Source organism: Quercus suber, unplaced genomic scaffold, assembly GCF_002906115.3.
Source record: "Quercus suber isolate HL8 unplaced genomic scaffold, Cork oak 2.0 scaffold_18, whole genome shotgun sequence".
NCBI classification, from domain to species: Eukaryota; Viridiplantae; Streptophyta; class Magnoliopsida; order Fagales; family Fagaceae; genus Quercus; species Quercus suber.
The window spans coordinates 506,240-526,276 of NW_027069483.1; the positions used below are offsets into that span (position 1 = coordinate 506,240).

The 20,037-nt window shown below is 33.4% G+C and overlaps 2 protein-coding genes and 1 long non-coding RNA gene across 4 annotated transcripts; 2 read left to right on the forward strand and 1 right to left on the reverse strand.

Moving 5' to 3' along the window:
• Positions 1 to 5,559, forward strand: LOC111985102 (iron-sulfur assembly protein IscA, chloroplastic). Its single transcript, XM_065760506.1, has 3 exons — positions 1 to 232; positions 1,599 to 1,817; positions 5,292 to 5,559. Exons 1-3 carry the CDS (start codon positions 73 to 75, stop codon positions 5,432 to 5,434), a joined length of 522 nt encoding a protein of 173 aa, XP_065616578.1. The 5' UTR covers positions 1 to 72; the 3' UTR covers positions 5,435 to 5,559.
• A 4,144-nt stretch (positions 5,560 to 9,703) lies between these two features.
• On the forward strand, positions 9,704 to 12,234 carry LOC136061987 (uncharacterized). The gene is made up of 2 exons (XR_010623837.1): positions 9,704 to 11,590; positions 11,966 to 12,234. It is a non-coding gene; the product is annotated as an uncharacterized LOC136061987 (long non-coding RNA).
• Positions 12,235 to 12,787: 553 nt separating this feature from the next.
• LOC111985076 (uncharacterized) lies at positions 12,788 to 15,354 on the reverse strand. 2 transcript variants are annotated; one of them, XM_065760514.1, is made up of 4 exons: positions 14,891 to 15,354; positions 14,318 to 14,374; positions 13,901 to 14,002; positions 12,788 to 13,537 (listed from the first exon to the last, which is right to left on the reverse strand). In XM_065760514.1, exons 1-4 carry the CDS (start codon positions 15,096 to 15,098, stop codon positions 13,530 to 13,532), a joined length of 375 nt encoding a protein of 124 aa, XP_065616586.1. In that variant the 5' UTR covers positions 15,099 to 15,354; the 3' UTR covers positions 12,788 to 13,529. The 2 variants fall into 2 exon arrangements, with proteins under 2 accessions (XP_065616586.1, XP_065616581.1); XM_065760509.1 differs by having other exon boundaries at positions 12,788 to 13,542; positions 14,891 to 15,347.
• Between the last annotated feature and the right edge of the window lie 4,683 nt (positions 15,355 to 20,037).

The following is a 20,037-nucleotide window of genomic DNA, read 5'->3' on the forward strand; positions in this document are numbered from 1 at the left end:
ACATTCTCTCATTTACAAAATATAAGCACACACCAAAAAAATAAAAAAATAAAAACGTTTCGGTTCTCTCCAATGGCGTCCTCTGCAATCACGACTCGTTGCCCCTCTACTCTTCGTCTACCAACACCACGCCCATCTTCAAGCTCAAGCTTTTCACCTCCAAACTCTGTTTCTTTTCGATTCAATCTCAGCCGTCCAAAACCCATTTCAATTCGAGCAGTTTCTTTTCCAGGTTCTCCTTCTTTTTTACTTTTACATACATGTTCTTTGAAATGATATATGTTTTTCATTTTGTTCATTGATTTTTGCTTGTTATGTTATTTAAATCTGAAAAAGTATGTGATTTGTTTTTCTTTATTTTGCTTATTTGGTATGATATTGCATGCTTCATAGATTGATTTAAATGTTTGCTCTTTGTTTTTGTTTTTTGATGGATAATATAGGGAAGTGTAGACAAGTGAGCTTGTAATTGGATTTAGTTTGCTTGAAGCTAAAATGGGTATTTAGAAAAATTGTGTAGAATATGTTAAAGTGTCCAACTTTCTAGGAATTCTTGCCCAATTAGAAGAAGAATCTTAATATCCCTTTATTGCTTGTTAATTTGTATGATAGCTTTTTGGCTCTCTTTCTAAATCTAACTTGAACTGCTATTTGGGTTCACCACAAAAAGTTAGATGGTAACACTAACAGGATTCCACAAGTTTTGGTGGTTATATTTGTGTCCTCAGGGAAGCATAAGTAAGAGAGCTTGTAATTGGAGTTAGTTTACTTGAAACTGAAATGGGTACTTACCAAATTGTGAAGAATATACTAAAAGTGTCCAGCTTTCTAGGAGATCAATGTTAATCCTTTTATTGCTTGATAATTTGTATGATGGATTTTTGGTTTTCTTTTTCAAAATCTAACTTGAACCGCTATTTCGGTTTACCTCTATATGGTTTGGTGGTTCTATGTGTGCCATTGGGGAAGCATAAGTAAGTCAGCTTGAGTTATTTTGCTTCAAACTGAAATGGGTATTTAGCAAATTGTGTAGAATATACTGCAATTGTCCCAACTTTTATAAGAATTCTTGCAAGTTAATTTTTATGATGTGTTTTTGGTTCTCTTTCTAAAATCTAACTTGAGCTGCTATTTGGGTTAATTTACCATTTGTGTTAGATTTTCAGTTACATAGGAAGTTATCAATTTTAGGAGTGTGTTCTTCACATGGCTAACAGTCTAAAAGGATGAATGACTCTTTATGATTCTTATTTGTGTAATAAATGGTACATATATGACACATTATACCCTTTCTTAGCTTAGAAAAGAATTTGCAGACATGTAAGAATATCACTTAACTTCTAGTTATATGACTTGATTGAAATTCCTTGAGAAAGATTCATTTTGTACTTCATAGTACATATGCTCCATCTGGCTGTATTAATTTCATCCTTCTCATTCAGTTAATTGGATTAAGAGTGTATGCCGCATCCATCTTTCAGTTAATGAGATTCTCACATACTTGGGAAATCATCCAGCATTGTAATTAGAATTATTTTAAAGTTTAAATTGCTTAATGTATATTATTATAATCATAATAAGTTCCTTCCGTGTTTTAGTTGCACCGACATCCGAGGGCATCGCACCTGCAGTTACTCTTACGGATAATGCACTGAAGCACTTGAATAAGATGAGGTCTGAGCGTAATGAAGATTTATGCTTGAGAATTGGTGTTAGACAAGGTGGATGCTCTGGCATGTCCTACACAATGGATTTCGAAAGTAGAGAAAATGCCCGACCAGATGATTCCATCATTGAATATAATGGCTTTGTGATCGGTAAGCCTTTTTTAATCTTATTTTCTTGCTTATGTAATGATGTACAGTTTATACAATTGGAGCCATAATTTATATCATAGTACAGGAGGGTATCAATAGTGGTGTCACTGTGTCAGTCTGTGGAGATAACTTTTAGTAGAATGGTAGCCCATGCAAAGGAGGGTGTGCACCCAAAAACTGGCGTGCTTTAAAATTTGAGTGATGCTGTGTTATGATCTACTTCCAAGATGTTTGTTATGTGCTGCTTGAATTTTAATCTTAAAAGAGACTAAAATTTCACCCTAATTCTTGAGATTGATAAGGACTTCAAATTATAAATCTAAATGTAATAAAGCCATCAATTTTCTAGGTTTTTTTTTTAATTTTTAATTTTTATTTTTTCCACTAGAGCTTGTTGAGTAAAATGAAGCCCTAAAGTATTCAATTCAGGAAAAAGACATTCTGTGAATGTATACAAGGAATAGTTAGGTAAAATATAGATGTAGGCCTATATGGCTGATAAGTCATTAGGATATATATATTACAATTAAAAGGTTTCTGGTTATATGTATATCATTCTGTTAAATTAGGGGTATAGTGAATTTGGATATATCTTCTGATTTCAAAAAAAGGTAGGTTTAGGGCACTAATGTGGAAGGGAGGTTTAGAATGATAGGTGAAGGCTTTATTTGAGAGAAAGTTAGAGGAAATTGATGAGAATGTAGAAGTAAAAATAGAGCAGAGAGGTTTATTGAACTGAGTCAATTTTAGAAGGATTTTTGTGTGATGAGTAGGGTGATCAAATGGATTGCAACACGAGTAGAATTTACAATTAGTAGTAAGAGCCATGCTCCCACTAGAGTTATTATGGCATCTGCCTTTTGATCAAAGGTTATACATCTTACATAATTAGTCATGTTATTTAACTTTTTTATAAAAAAAAACCCTAATATCTAATCTAAGACTTGAAAGTAATTCTTTAGACTCCTTTGTGTCCATTGTACATGAAGCAGTCTTTTTGTAATAAAATATTTCTTTACTTAAAAAAAAAAAAAAAAAAAAAAAAAAGAAAAAAAAAAAAAAAGACTTGAAAGTGAAACTAACTTAAGAGAAAAACAAAACATAACAGTGAAAATGGTACCAGATCTCTTACAGGCAACAAAATGTTTGAATTATCACTAGTCAATCTTCCAAAGACTTTATGGGTCCTATCATTTGCAAGTTTTATAGGATCCCTTGTTATTCATATTTTAATAACTAACTTCAGCATCTTAGATGTTGCCAGTAATAACAACTTCAGGCAGAGTATTCAAATACCTCTTTTTTTTATTGGTAAGTTTACCCACGCATGTAGCGACTTTCAGACTCACAACTTTATTCTCACTATGGAACTGGGGAAAGTATACAGAAAAGACAGTTCTTTTTCTATTATATTAATATTTTCTATTCTATTTGTATCAGTTAGCAATCTCTGCATTTTCTTATGGGGAAGGGGCTGTTTGAGCTAGAGCTTATTGGCTCAAAAACCAATATTTACAAATAATCTTTAAGCTGGAGTGTAGATAGAACATGACACCCATCATGTATTGGATGCCAAGGTCAAAGCACTGTCACGTCATAATAAAATTTATTAATCAGAAGCAATCATAACTTCAGGGCAGAGTACATCTTCCAATGCTAACATTTACAATTGCCTTAAATTTGTATATTAAAAAATTTATCACATCTTTCATGTATATTAATTCAAGGTCAGAGTACTAAGGCAACATGTCATAATGACATAGATGTGCTCTATTGAATTACTATGTTGGGAACTAGATCTTGGCTTGGTATCTCTCTTAAATAGAAAATGTATAACTTTGATGTTGTTAATTAGCCACCAAACTGCTAAACCTAATTCCTTCAAAAGTGATATCACAGGTGAGAACCACCCCCCCCCCCCCCCCCCCACCCCCCAAAAAAAAAAAAAAAAAAAAACTTTCTTAGGAAGCTGGGAGCATGCTCTTTTTGTTTTAGCTGGCCTCATAGGTGCAATTCATGTTACCTGAATTAACAATTTCTGAAGAAAAATGAATACCTTCCAGTTTGTCTTAAAACTTTGTGTGTGGTATGTTAATAGCTTTAAAGTGAGTCATGCTGATATGGATATTACAGGATGAATTGAAGGTCCATCTAACACAGAAGACAGGCATTTTTTTTAATAATAATAATTTATTGGAAAAAAGACTAGTTGGTACAATAGGGATGTTGCCTAAGTGTATAACAGTTTGTATTTTCCCATTTATGCAAGGTTGCATTAATTTTATGTATCTAGTGAAGGGGTGTATTTGTCCCATTATTTAACCATTTTTCATACTAATAAAAAAAAAAAAGTTTTGTCTTGTGAAGGGGGGTGTATGTGCACTTTAGAAGAAATTCAGGCATCTAACTAGATGTTGGTAATATAGTTGGAAATAATTGAAATGGTATACCTGAAAATACAATTCAAACAGTACAGTTAATCCGGAGGAAAGCATGAGACACAATTATAGGGGACAGATGAAAATGAAGTGAAACAAGGGTCATTGATGCCAAGACCTCAATTATAGAGTTGATTCTGGATAAAAATTTGAGGGTTGGTAGCTGGGAGTAGAGAATACTTTTTGTCTCTTTGGTTCTTTAATACATTTACCATTATCATTAGCAATGATAGTATTGTTCAATATGATAGAAGTCAGATCTGGTTGTCAATTATTGGGAGAATGATGTTCACACAATAAAGAATAATCAACTCAACTGAAGCTAGAGTGGCGCACTGGCACTTAGGCAATATGATCATCAATAGATGAAGCATGTATGGTGCTGTGATCTCTTGCAAATTGAAGATAATTGAAAAAAAAGAAGAAGGAAAAGTCCAAAAGAAAGGCAAGATAATCATCTATACATGAAGCATGTATGTGTTGTTTCAGATTTTGTGGTGATCTTTGATAATGATTTGGACAAGCACCACCATTATCACTGGCTATAAGTTCGGGATTGTATCCATTTCAATGCTAAGACACCTGGGAAAACACTAGTTTTAATGTCCTTTTATCATTTCATGCAGATGTGAGCAAACTGAGGTGCCGTATGGGAGGTTTTTAAAAGATGTCATGATTAATAACTATGAATAATGTGGGTTGCCTACACCTAGTGCACTATTGATCTCTTCTAGTATTAGCATTGAAATTAATATGACAAACAATACAGCACTCTTGCTTTACTCTGATTTCTGGAAGTCAAGTGTGTTTTTCATGTAGAGGAAACTTGATACACCTGAGTCGTGTATTGAGACAATCATGCCGTTTATCAATTTGAAGTTGCTGATGTGATTTGGTTAACTGATAACTGGCTATCCAAATACCAAATTGCTTTAAAAAAATTTAATTCCAGAATGCCTCTGCAAGTGCTACATAATGTGAATGTGATAGAGTCCAACACCTTAATCCTTTTAATGTGTTTTTTTTTTTTTGGCAGTTTGTGATCCAAAGAGCCTTCTTTTCATATTTGGGATGCAGTTAGACTACAGTGATGCTCTAATTGGCGGAGGCTTTGCCTTCAAGAACCCAAATGCTACGCAAACATGTGGTTGTGGTAAATCCTTTGCAGCAGAGATGTGAAATTATGTGCAAAACAGCTGTACTAAGAGTAAATAGATCATATCAATAACTTTGAAATTGTGTATCAACTTTTTGCAATGGGTTAATTTGCCAGAAATGTATAATAAAAGCATTTTCTCCCTCAAGCCTTCCAATTAGTTAATTTTTATATTCTAATGCATTTGATATTTCCATAAACTGCTGCCAATTTCTGGATTCACATCATATAGTTGCATCCTAACTAAACCACAATTTCGATATGCTTGCAAGGCTCTTTAACCTGGATAGTACTTTTTTGAAATCTGAATTTGTCTTTCTTCAACACAGCCTTAAAGCACCACGATGCGGTAGTTATCATTTATTACTAAATTCTGCCCCCACCCTTGATGTAATCATTAATGCTCTATCATGTATAACTATTTTCAGTTCCATAAATTACATGTATATCTGCTTGTGGGATTTCAATTTCTTTATCTTTTATTCTGGAAAAAAAAAAAAAAGACAATAGCAAAGTATTACTGCCACTTCCTCGTCCTCAAGGAGGCACCTAGTCCTAACATAAACTCATGCTCGCATGTTCAATTTGCTGCATTCATTGGTCTTCATAGAGCATTTCTGAATCATCTCAATTTGCTTTTTAAATTGATGATGTTATATTAGTTTGAGTTTACATCTAAACTAAGTTGTGCTGCACATCTTTGCGCGAGGCTAGGGAGTATGTCAACCATTAACTTTTCTTCTTGCCATACAACAATGCAAAGATCTGACCTTTGACCCCCACATAATAGATGGTCCGGCTCCTTTGCAGAATAGATAGATAATTACATTGCAGGGAACCTGGTGCCACAAACACATCTAGCCATGTAAAAACTCTTCACAGATCTTAAACACAAGTTTCACCATAACTGTTCCGACTCAATATTAGGTCTTCTGCTACTCTCCAGTCCACAACCCACCCTTGGAAGAACTTTGATAAAGCTATCCAATTCTTGCAAAAAAAAAAACTTTTTTTTGGGGGGGACTGAGAATTTTTAAGTCATTGTAGGAACAAACTGAAATATCTGTTAACAAAGAAGCAGCAGCTTTGAATGCCAACAAATCAACTGTACAGACCAATGTTAGAACTAAACATTATTGATCAAAACTTCAAAACTTCCTAACTAAGAAATATTGCTAATCAAACTATGACATTAAGAAGCAAGGTTGTTTCAAAAAGCAACAAGCCTCGTGATCAGCATCGTCCTTGTACATTCTTACAAGAAGTCATTCTCACCATAACATCAGTTGCAATTGACTTGGAAAGCAAATCCTCGCCCTTAATGCACCTAGTCTCTAGCAATCCATTGTTTACACAGCCACTGTATCACATCCGAGAATAGCTTCGAACTTGATGGTCTATAATATGGAGCAGCAACAGCACATGGTTGTTGCGGTTACTGTATTACTCTGCTGTCCTGAGCATTGAGTTTAAGCCAATTCAAAAACCAACATCATTGTACAAACTTCATCTAAATTTTGTGATTGGACCAAATTTAGTTTTCTCATTTGATAAAATGTGGGTTGTAACAAAACCTACAAAATTATGTCTCAATTTGTTGTACTTGGAGGTCAAAGAACATTTTTGGTTGCTTGATTAGGGAGGTGGTTATAAATTCATCGAATTATCTTTTCAATGAATTTCCCACTATGGACTGAACACCAAATTTCCTTTCTTAAGTTACCATATTTGAAACAAAGTTAATCAAAAGATTGTGTTTCTCTTGTTTTGTATTAATAAATGAAATTATAAAAATGGGAATGTAGCAACGTACCATCTTTCTGGTCGTCTTTCTTCTGCTTTTTAAACGACTCTGGAGGGCTATCCGTAGCAATCTTCTGATCACTTGTATATTCGTTGATATTTTCTTGCTTGGCTGTATGCAGGTCCAAGATTTTACAAATACTGTAGGAGTTTTTTGTTTTTTCTCTTTTTGAGATGTATAAATATCACCCATATTATCATACATCTGTAAAGGTTGAACAAGTAACCAAACCTTCCAACCCTTATTCGAGAGTGTGAAAATGCCATTTGGTACAAAGACCAATGGCTTGTAACTATAAGATGGTTGCCAAGAAAAAAATAATATTAAAAGAACAATAAGACATTACAAAATGCTAACACTAGTGTCATAAAAATTAATTAACGTTTCAAAATAAACTTAATTTAAATCAAATCTGCATGTTAAGCCATTTTAATTAGTAGTTGGGAAATCTATGTTTAATATTTTGTTGGGAAAGCCGATAGATAGAGCAAAGAGAACTTTTCTTAATCCTGCTGCTGAAACTTGAAAGTACTTTATAATACAGCTATCCAAAAACAACTCTATCTGTGATCTTTTTATTGCTTGCTAGTATCTTTATAAAGAACTATACATGTTCAATAACTCAAAAATATAACAATGAATTACAAGCCAAGACTTGTAACTCGGGTGTTAGTTTGTTCTTTTGTGGAAGAGAACCTAAGTTTGAATCCCTCCTCCCCCACTTGTTGTAGGCAAATAAATAAGAACAATCTACAAATTTTTAGTTTTTGAAACCCATATTAATGTATGATTTGGTAATTGACAAACAACAATAAAAGGCACCACAATAGCCAATAATATTTATTATATAAAGTAACTTAGTTTTGTTAAAAAAAGTCTTAACAATCTACTATCTCTCCTAATGTTTTCTTGTATAATAAGTAATAAGATTACCCTTTGGATTCTTTTTCTCTTCTGATAACTTTGGATTTGTATCTGATTGGTTGTGCCCAGTCGATATCTTTGTAAGGTTGGGATTGAGTGGCTCTTCTTGTACATGGCTGGAGACTTTGCCTTCATTGCAATTAGTGCCCCGTTCACTAACATCCTTTTGCTGCTGCTGTGGCTGCTTCTGCTGCTCCATTGGAGTCCGAATGGGCATTCTAGTAGTATGGTTGTCCTTTCTGCAGGTTGAATATTTATAAATCAAAGAAACTATGAAATTTCTTTCTAGCTCCTTTAATATTTATCTGAATAAATGGTGCTGCTTATGAAAATTGAAACAATACATGTAAGAATTAATAATAGGTCAAAGCATTCTAGAACTTATTGCTAGGTTCTTCAAAGAAGAAGTGATTTCCTCTTCATAAGATTCTCAAAGAAAATTCTTTGATGAAAATAGAAAAATAATGGCAATGGGCTTTATTCTATATCCTACCTGGAAAGGAATAAAGCTTAAACCATGGAAAGGGGATATATGCTACATTGCTAATTAAGCTATATTTATCTATATCCTACCTGAAAATGAATAAAGCTTAAACCGTCCTTTCACTCCTTTGGTCTAGCCTAGTCATGAAAAATCACATTCATTACTATAAAGATCATAATTCAGAACCTTACTTTGATTTAGCTTAGCTTCAAATTTCAGAACCTTCTTTCCTTTGGTCTACTCATGAAACATGCCATGCATTACAAATTTACAAATAGAACCTTACTTTCGTTTTCAAGATCCAATCCCACTTTCTATCCAATGATTTATAAAATTTAAGTCAAAAGGTGCTTCAGGACATAAAGGATCCTCTTCATTTACTTTTGAAATGAAAAAAGGTTTATTTTAAGGTGAAGTTTTAATATTGTACTTAAATAAGGTTAAAACATGGTGTCCTGCTATTTAAGATCAGTTTACATTCCACTATAAAATGGATCACTACATTTTCAAAACAAATTCAAGGGATCCTTTTTCTTTGTTCACTGTACAATCCATGAGATTAGTAATGAGTTAATGCAATGCCAAATGTAGCGTAAAGGCATACCATTTTAACTTAATTCTAAATTCACTTCCACATTAGGAGGAAAAGTCTACTATCTCAAGCTTTTTTGAGGGTATGATACCTCTACTAGTAACAAGGTTACACATAATAGTAACTTTGTCACATCTATTAGTAACTCATATCACATTGAATAGTATATAATTATACAGTTTTTTAAGTTTTATTTTTAATTTATTTATATTTTCATGTTAGATTGTGATATGATCAAATAAGATAATGTCTATGTTAAATCCGACGATAAATTATACCATGTCATATAATAACTCGTGTTTTAACTTTTAATATTTGTTTTTGTTCATTTTGAATAGGCAGTAACAAGGTCACACATATAATAAGATCCCCTAGTAAGTAGTAACTCATGCTACATTGAACAACAATTTCGTGATTGAATGAATCGAACCTCGAGTGATGAGTTAAAGCACTTCATTTTAGCTTTACTCAATTAAGAAAATGTTTTAGGAAGCTGGGAGCATGCTCTTTTTGTTTTAGCTGGCCTCATAGGTGCAATTCATGTTACCTGAATTAACAATTTCTGAAGAAAAATGATTACCTTCCAGTTTGTCTTAAAACTTTGTGTGTGGTATGTTAATAGCTTTTAAGTGAGTCATGCTGATATGGATATTACAGGATGAATTGAAGGTCCATCTAACACAGATGACAGGCATTTTTTTTAATAATAATAATTTATTGGAAAAAAGACTAGTTGGTACAATAGGGATGTTGCCTAAGCGTATAACAGTTTGTAGTTTCCCATTTATGCAAGGTTGCATTAATTTTATGTATCTAGTGAAGGGGGTGTATTTGTCCCATTATTTATCCATTTTTCATACTAATAAAAAAAAATGTTGTGTCTAGTGAAGGGGGGGTGTATGTGCACTTTAGAAAAAATTCAGGAATCTAACTAGATGTCAGTAATATAGTTGGAAATAATTGAAATGGTATACCTGAAAATACAATTCAAACAGTACAGTTAATCTGGAGGAAAGCATGAGACACAATTATAGGGGACAGATGAAAATGAAGTGAAACAAGGGTCATTGATGCCAAGACCTCAATTATAGGGTTGATTCTGGATAGAAATTTGAGGGTTGGTAGCTGGGAGTAGAGAATACTTTTTATCTCTTTGGATTCTTTAATACATTTACCATTATCATTAGCAATGATAGTATTGTTCAATATGATAGAAGTCAGATCTAGTTGTCAATTATTGGGAGAATGATGTCCACACTCCTATCATCTTGAGGAATACGAGTTTGACACCCGGTCTTATTACCTTGCGATTTAGGGTGCTTCGAAGTCTTTGTTTCCTTGGAAGGGTGTTTGGAAACCAAAGATTCCTAGGCGAGTGGCATTTTTTTTGTGGACAGCTGCTCATGGTCGGATCCTCACTTTGGATAATCTAATGCTTAGGGGTCGCCCGTTGGCTACTTGGTGTTGTATGTGTTGTTGTAATGGGGAGTCGGTAGACCACCTTCTTCTTCATTGTCCTGTTACTCATTCCCTATGGACTTTTATGCTTCAGGCCTTTGGTATTCATTGGGTTATGTCAGGTTTAGCGGCGGGTTTGTTATCTTGCTGGCATCAGTGGCTTGGGAAACATAATTCGGACATTTGGAATTTGGTTCCAGGGTGCTTAATGTGGATTGTGTGGTTGGAACAAAACCGTCGTTCCTTTGAGGATAATGAAAAGACATTGGATGAGTTAAAGGTTTTATGCCAACGTAGTCTTTGGAGTGGTCTCGTTGTTGGGGTTTTACTGATTCTTCTTCTCTCTTTGAGTTTATGTCTTCCCTTAGCTTAGTTTCCTGATTTCTCGTTTTGTTGTGCTGTTTGTTCTATTATTTCTTGTTGTTCATCATAATGAACAACTTGTACTTTTCCTTATTTTCTCATTAATAATAGTTTTCTGATTATCTATCCAAAAAAAAAAAATGATGTCCACACAATAAAGAACAATCAACTCAACTGAAGCTAGAGTGGCGCACTGGCATTTAGGCAAGATGATCATCAATAGATGAAGCATGTATGGTGCTGTGATCTCTTGCAAATTGAAGATAATTGAAAAAAAAAAGTAGAAGGAAAAGTCCAAAAGAAAGGCAAGATAATCATCTATACTTGAAGCATGTATGTGTTGTTTCAGATTTTGTAGTGATCTTTGATAATGATTTGGACAAGCACCACCATTATCACTGGCTATAAGTTCGGGATTGTATCCATTTCAATGCTAAGACACCTGGAAAAACACTAGTTTTAATGTCCTTTTATCATTTCATGCAGATGTGAGCAAACTGAGGTGCCGAATGGGAGGTTTTTAAAAGATGTCATGATTAATAACTATGAATAATGTGGGTTGCCTACACCTAGTGCACCATTGACCTCTTCTGTAGTATTAGCATTGAAATTAATATGACAAACAATACAGCACTCTTGCTTTACTCTGATTTTTGGAAGTCAGTGTGTTTTTCATGTAGAGGAAACTTGATACACCTGAGTCGTGTATTGAGACAATCATGCCGTTCATCAATTTAAAGTTGCTGATGTGATTTGGTTAACTGATAACTGGCTATCCAAATACCAAATTGCTTAAAAAAATTTAATTCCAGAATGCCTCTGCATGCGCTACATAATGTGAATGTAATAGAGTCCAACACCTTAATCCTTCTAACGTGTTTTTTTTTTTTTTTTTAAATCCTTTTAATGTGTTTTTTTTTTTTTGGCAGTTTGTGATCCAAAGAGCCTTCTTTTCATATTTGGGATGCAGTTAGACTACAGTGATGCTCTAATTGGCGGAGGCTTTGCCTTCAAGAACCCAAATGCTACGCAAACATGTGGTTGTGGTAAATCCTTTGCAGCAGAGATGTGAAATTATGTGTAAAACAGCTGTACTAAAGAGTAAATAGATCATATCAATAACTTTGAAATTGTGTATCAACTTGTTGCAATGGATTAATTTGCCAGCAATGTATAATAAAAGCATTTTCTCCCTCAAGCCTTCCAATTAGTTAATTTTTATATTCTAATGCATTTGATATTTCCATAAACTGCTGCCAATTTCTGGATTCACACCATATAGTTGCATCCTAACTAAACCACAATTTCGATATGCTTGCAAGGCTCTTTAACCTGGATAGTACTTTTTTGAAATCTGAATTTGTCTTTCTTAACACAGCCTTAAAACACCACGATGCGGTAGTTATCATTTATTACTAAATTCTGCCCCCGCCCTTGATGTAATCATTAATGCTCTATCATTTATAACTATTTTCAGTTCCATAAATTACATGTATATCTGCTTGTGGGATTTCAATTTCTTTATCTTTTATTCTGGAAAAAGGAAAAAACAATAGCAAAGTATTACTGCCACTTCCTCGTCCTCAAGGAGGCACCTAGTCCTAACATAAACTCATGCTCGCATGTTCGATTTGCTGCATTCATTGGTCTTCATAGAGCATTTCTGAATCATCTCAATTTTCTTTTTAAATTGATGATGTTATATTAGTTTGAGTTTACATCTAAACTAAGTTGTGCTGCACATCTTTGCGCAAGGCTAGGGAGTATGTCAACCATTAACTTTTCTTCTTGCCATACAACAATGCAAAGATCTGACCTTTGACCCCCACATAATAGATGGTCCGGCTCCTTTGCAGAATAGATAGATAATTACATTGCAGTGAACCTGGTGCCACAAACACATCTAGCCATGTAAAAACTCTTCACAGATCTTAAACACAAGTTTCACCGTAACTGTTCCGACTCAATATTAGGTCTTCTGCTACTCTCCAGTCCACAACCCACCCTTGGAAGAACTTTGATAAAGCTATCCAATTCTTGCAAAAAAAAAAAAACTTTTTTTTGGCGGGGACTGAGAATTTTTAAGTCATTGTAGGAACAAACTGAAATATCCGTTAACAAAGAAGCAGCAGCTTTGAATCCCAACAAATCAACTGTACAGACCAATGTTAGAACTAAACATTATTGATCAAAACTTCAAAACTTCCTAACTAAGAAATATTGCTAATCAAACTATGACATTAAGAAGCAAGGTTGTTTCAAAAAGCAACAAGCCTCGTGATCAGCATCGTCCTTGTACATTCTTACAAGAAGTCATTCTCACCATAGCATCAGTTGCAATTGACTTGGAAAGCAAATCCTCACCCTTAATGCACCTAGCCTCTAGCAATCCATTGTTTACACACAGCCACTGTATCACATCCGAGAATAGCTTCGAACTTGTTGGTCTATAATATGGAGCAGCAACAGCACATGGTTGTTGCGGTTACTGTATTACTCTGCTGTCCTGAGCATTGAGTTTAAGCCAATTCAAAAACCGACATCATTGTACAAACTTCATCTAAATTTTGTGATTGGACCAAATTTAGTTTTCTCATTTGATAAAATGTGGGTTGTAACAAAACCTACAAAATTATGTCTCAATTTGTTGAGCTTGGAGGTCAAAGAACATTTTTGGTTGCTTGATTAGGGAGGTGGTTATAGATTCATCAAATTATCTTTTCAATGAATTTCCCACTATGGACTGAACACCAAATTTCCTTTCTTAAGTTACCATATTTGAAACAAAGTTAATCAAAAGATTGTGTTTCTCTTGTTTTGTTATTAATAAATGAAATTATGAAAATGGGAATGTAGCAACGTACCATCTTTCTGGTCGTCTTTCTTCTGCTTTTTAAACGATTCTGGAGGGCTATCCGTAGCAATCTTCTGATCATTTGTATATTTGTTGATATTTTCTTGCTTGGCTGCATGCAGGTCCAAGATTTTACAAAGACTGTAGGAGTTTTTTTCTTTTTTCTCTTTTTGAGACGTATAAATATTACTCATATTATCATACATCTGTAAAGGTTGAACAAGTAACCAAACCTTCCAACCCTTATTCGAGAGTGTGAAAATGCCATTTGGTACAAAGACCAATGGCTTGTAACTATAAGATGGTTGCCAAGAAAAAAATAATATTAAAAGAACAATAAGACATTACAAAATGCTAACACTAGTGTCATAAAAATTAATAAACGTTTCAAAATAAACTTAATTTAAATCAAACTCTAACAACCTACCCTTTGGAATACGGTTCTCTTCTAGCAGTTGTGCCCTGGGCTGCTCTTTTGTCAAATCTGCATGTTAAGCCATTTTAATTAGTAGTTGGGAAATCCATATTTAATATTTTGTTGGGAAAGCCGATAGATAGAGCAAAGAGAACTTTTCTTAATCCTGCTGCTGAAACTTGAAAGTACTTTATAATACAGCTATCCAAAAACAACTCTATTTGCGATGTTTTTATTGCTTGCTAGGATCTTTATAAGGAACTATACATGTTCAATAACTCAAAAATATAAGAATGAATTACAAGCCAAGACTTTTAACTTGGGTGTTACTTTGTTCTTTTGTGGAAGAGAACCTAAGTTTGAATCCCTCCTCCCCCACTTGTTGTAAGCAAATAAATAAGAACAATCTACAAATTTTTAGTTTTTGGAACCCATATTAATGTATGATTTGGTAATTGACAAACAACAATAAAAGGCACCACAATAGCCAATAATATTTAATATATAAATTAAGTTTTTTAATAAAAGTCTTAACAATCTACTGTCTCTCCTAATGTTTTCTTATCTAATAAGTAATAAGATTACCCTTTGGATTCTTTTTCTCTTCTGATAACTTTGGATTTGTATCTGATTGGTTGTGCCCAGTCGATATCTTTGTAAGGTTGGGATTGAGTGGCTCTTCTGGTACATGGCTGGAGACTTTGCCTTCATTGCAATTAGTGCCCCGTTCGCTAACATCCTTTTGCTGCTGCTGTGGCTGCTTCTGCTGCTCCATTGGAGTCCGAATGGGCATTCTAGTAGTATGGTTGTCCTTTCTGCAGGTTGAATATTTATAAATCAAAGAAACTATGAAATTTCTTTCTGGCTCCTTTAATATTTATCTGAATAAATGGTGCTGCTTATGAAAATTGAAACTATACACGTAATAATATGTCAAAGCATTCTAGAACTTGTTGCTAGGTTCTTCAAAGAAGAAGTGATTTCCTCTTCATAAGATTCTCAAAGAAAAATAATGGCAATGGGCTTTATTCTATATCCTACCTGGAAAGGAATAAAGCTTAAACCATGGAAAGGGGATATATGCTACATTGCTAATTAAGCTATATTTATCTATATCCTACCTGAAAATGAATAAAGCTTAAACAGTCCTTTCACTCCTTTGTTCTAGTCTAGTCTAGTCATGAAAAATCACATTCATTACAATAAAGATCATAATTCAGAACCTTACTTTCTTTTAGCTTAGCTTCGAATTTCAGAACCTTCTTTCCTTTGGTCTACTCGTGAAACATGCCATGCATTACAAATTTACAAATAGAACCTTACTTTCATTTTCAAGATCCAATCCCACTTTCTATCCAATGATTTATAAAATTTAAGTCAAAAGGTGCTTCACGAGATAAAGAATCCTCTTCATTTACTTTTGAAATGGAAAAAGTTTATTTTAAGGTGAAGTTTTAATATTGTACTTAAATAAGGTTAAAACATGGTGTCCTGCTATATAAGATCAATTTACATTCCACTATAAAATGGAGCATTACATTTTCAAAACAAATTCAAGGGATCCTTTTTCTTTGTTCACTATACAATCCATGAGATTAGTAACGAGTTAATGCAATGCCAACTATAGCGAAAAGGCATACCATTTTAACTAAATTCTAAATTCACTTCCACATAATGAGGAAAAGTCTACTATCTCAAGCTTTTTTGAGGGTATGATACCTCTACTAGTAACAATGTTACACATAATAGTAACTTTGTCACATCTATTAGTAACTCATATCACATTGAATAGTATATAATTACACAGTTTTTTAGTTTTTATTTATTTATTTTTTCATGTTAGATTGTGATATGATCAAATAAGATAGTGTCCATGTTAAATCAGACGGTAAGTTCTACCATGTCATATAATAACTCATGCTTTAACTTTTAATATTTGTTTTTGTTCATTTTGGATAGGCAGTAACAAGGTCACATGTATAATAAGATCCCCTAGTAAGTAGTAACTCATGCTACATTGAACAACAATTTCGTGATTGAATGAATCGAACCTCGAGTTATGAGTTAAAGCACTTCATTTTAGCTATACTCAATTAAGAAATTGAATTGGGACTTTTTGGAGTGAGTGAAGGAAAGTTCAATTATTTAACTTACTAATCACATTAGTACACTCCATTACCGCTTGGAAAAAAGAGACTAAGGATCTCAAATTTTTTTTTTTTTTTTGGGTAGAACTAAGGATCTTAGTTGTAGTTTATATGATATCTTTTATAAATTTGGCAGGAACTTAAAAATAGTAGTAGTAATAATAATAATAATAACTATAAACATAAATTGGTACTCTCAAGCTTTGATTTTCCGTAGAAATGCGACTTGAAGAATAGCTTTATGGATCACAAGTCACAACTATAGTATGGATAAGTATATTGTCACAACATGAACAAAATTGATTTGCATATCTGTTAGGTTCAGCATATTGGAATAACAAGTTAACAGTAATGCAGTAAAAAAAATTACTCTCTCTTCAATTAACAGTAATACAGTACTCTCTCTTCAATTATTGTTTAAGATATTAAAAATGCAAACTTTTTAGGGATGCCAATAGAGAATCGTGTATTAGATCTGCGAAATGATGACTTTTTGTTTCCATTTCTTACTGACCAAACAGTGCGTTAGGTTTTCTTTGTTCGATGGATTTTATTGTGGATCTGTTGGGTGTGTAGAAGTTTAGGGTTTGGAGTGTAGGAAATGGTAGATTTTAGGGTTTGAAAATTGTGTAAAAGCATGATTTTTTTTTTGATGTTGTGTTGTGTGTGTGTGAGTGGGAGCTTATCAGTGTTAGAAATTCTATATGTGTACAAATGGGTAAAATAATCGGCATGGCAACGATAGTGTGAAGGCAGAAATTGATATTTAGTTGGATTCACCTTTTGTAAAAATATACATTGTGTGATGGGGAATGAAATGAATAAAAATGAAGGGTGGTTTGTGTCAATGTTTTTTAATCCAAAAACAATAACAGTAATGTAGGTGTAATAGTCGTAAAACGGTTATTGTGTGTGTGTGTGTGTAGTTAGATAAGGTGGCGTGAGGAACTAAATTATGTTTATGTGACCTATTGTTTTGAAAAAATAACATATGTTTGGATGGGGAGAGAGAGAGAGAGAGAGAGAGAGAGAGAGAGTAAAGGAAAAGGGAATATGGGGAAAATGTACTAAAGTTTAGTGCATTTGGCTACCTTTCCGTCTCATTTCATCTAATTCCCATCTCCAAGTTCTTAACATACATTTAAGATGATAATTAACTACAATTATGTGTTTTGATGCAAGTGGACAATCCCCCCCCCCCCCCCACCCCCAAAAAAAAAAAAAATCCCACATTCCATTCTCTTAGTTGGTGATGTTTTTGCAAGATTGGCTGCAGTTTTGAGTAAAATTATTTGCTTCTTATTAGGAACTTAAATTGCACAAAGCTCCAATACTTTTAATTCTTTCTCTCACTCATGTCAATATATATATATATGTACATATATGAATGTGTGTATATATGTACTATGTGTATATATATTTGCTTACTATTTTATAGGATTTGGTCAATGCAATGAGTTGACTTTATACTCTATTTTTATTCTGCTTGTTCTTTCTCACTTTTTCTTTTCTTGTAGATACAGTTTTGTGGTAGCCAAATCACTTTCAACAAACACATGCTATTCCAGCCCGTTGCTTTGCCAAACAAGCTGATCGCCTGCTCTAAAGGGAGATGGTAAGTGAATATGAAGGTTTCTTGTTGTTGCCATCAATTATTAGTGCTTTTAACATGCATATTGGTAGCTTTTCATCACATGGCACGTAACTGCATGTGTGTATATGCATAAACAGTCATGTGCACACGTCATGTGTGTCTTATTTGTCAGTCCATGCTTATAACGTGCATATGTTAAGATTTCTAGGATTTTTTTTGTAAATCGTGAACACGATTCTTCATGTATGTTAAAGATATCTCTATGATCACGCAGAATGATTACTGTGGAAAGTTGAACCATGATATTAATATTCATAATCATTTCAGGGCATCCACNGCAGATAATTCACTGTTGATTTAGTTGTCTTTTGATGAAATTTGAGATATTATCTGTAACAACACAATGTAATTTTCTTACCTTAAAACATTCTTTCCATTTTTTTCTTTTTTATGAATCATTCTCTTTTTATCTTTCCATGGGTTGGGATTAACATTTTTTTTTTTTTTTGAGAATCAGGGATTAACATTTCATTTAAAGTCAACACTTTTATTTATTTATTTATGAGATACATTTTTTTTCTTACCAAAAAAAAAAAAAAAAAAAGAGGATAAGGAGCATTGAACCAAAGTTCTCTTCATGATAATATTACTAAACTACAAAGCTATTTAGTATTTGCCAAGGGAAGTGACTCCAAAAGAGAAAAGTTAATGGTCATTTTGTTACCAGTATGCACACAATTAGATGGATACAAAAAAACTATTTCTCCCTAAAAAAATAAAAGACTTTGATGTTGAATTTCATTACCTTTTAGTTTTTTTTAGAAGATTATTAACTTTTGGTTACTTTTGGAATAATATACAATTATATTACTAATCTAGTAATTCTACTACTGATTTAGAAGGGACATTAAACTTATAATTAAAAAAAGTAAAATATTAGTGTAGGGTCACGATTTATAGCCCAAGCCCGAAAGGTGTAGGATATTGCCCAATGAGCTCAGTACAATAAATTTGTAGAGAGTGGGTAAAAGAACTAGGCCCTTTTTGAATTTGACAACGGCTAATATTGATTTACAAGACGAACAAACAAGTAAGACGTATAAGATTGAATAAAATCATTGTCCGATGAGATAGATTATGATATAAATCAATAGAACTGATTGCAAATCTAGTTTTGGGTGCTAAAGTAGTCTCTTTCTATTTTTTCCGATCTCCCCTCCTATGGAGGATACTTCCTATTATATAGTTCATCTTGGACAATCTTTACTTTCCACTTGTCAAATAACTTGAATTGCTACTTGAGTACTTGTTTCATCAATCACCTCCTCTAGACTTTTGTGAGTTGTAGTTGCCAATGCATTGCTATTCAGGGGTCTTCTTCACATAAATGTGGTGGTAGCAGTTTTTCCTTGGATATTTCTGAGTTTATGCCAATTATATTCATAATCATTTCACGGCATCCACTGTTTGGGACCATTCTTTTGATGGATCTGACAAATGTTGCTATGTATGATGATTGTCATCATATATTGACGTATTAATGATCCATTACTAATAGATTTTTGTTTAATTTTTGGTACATGTTTTTTTCTTTTATCAATGAATTCTTTGCCTGCATGAACTTTTAATTGACAAATGATTACATTTGAACCCAAAAGAAATGTTGAAGGGCATCTTTCTTGAGGTTAAGAATAAATTTGAGACAGCCACGGGGATACTTCGCAAGGAGAAAATCACTATTGACCCGAAAGATCCAGCTGCTGTTGCTCAGTATGCCAAGGTCATGAAGACAGTAAGAGAAAAGTAAGTATTTGTTTTCTTTTACCCTTCACCTTTTTTCACCATCATTCTTCTAATTTGTATCTACCTCTTATTGTTATATTGAAACAAATGCTATGCCTGTTTATGTGTATGCATGCATTAATTTATTTATTTAGTTGGTAATTAGTTTATGCAACTAGTGGATCTTTTGGGGGAAATGTTATTTGAGT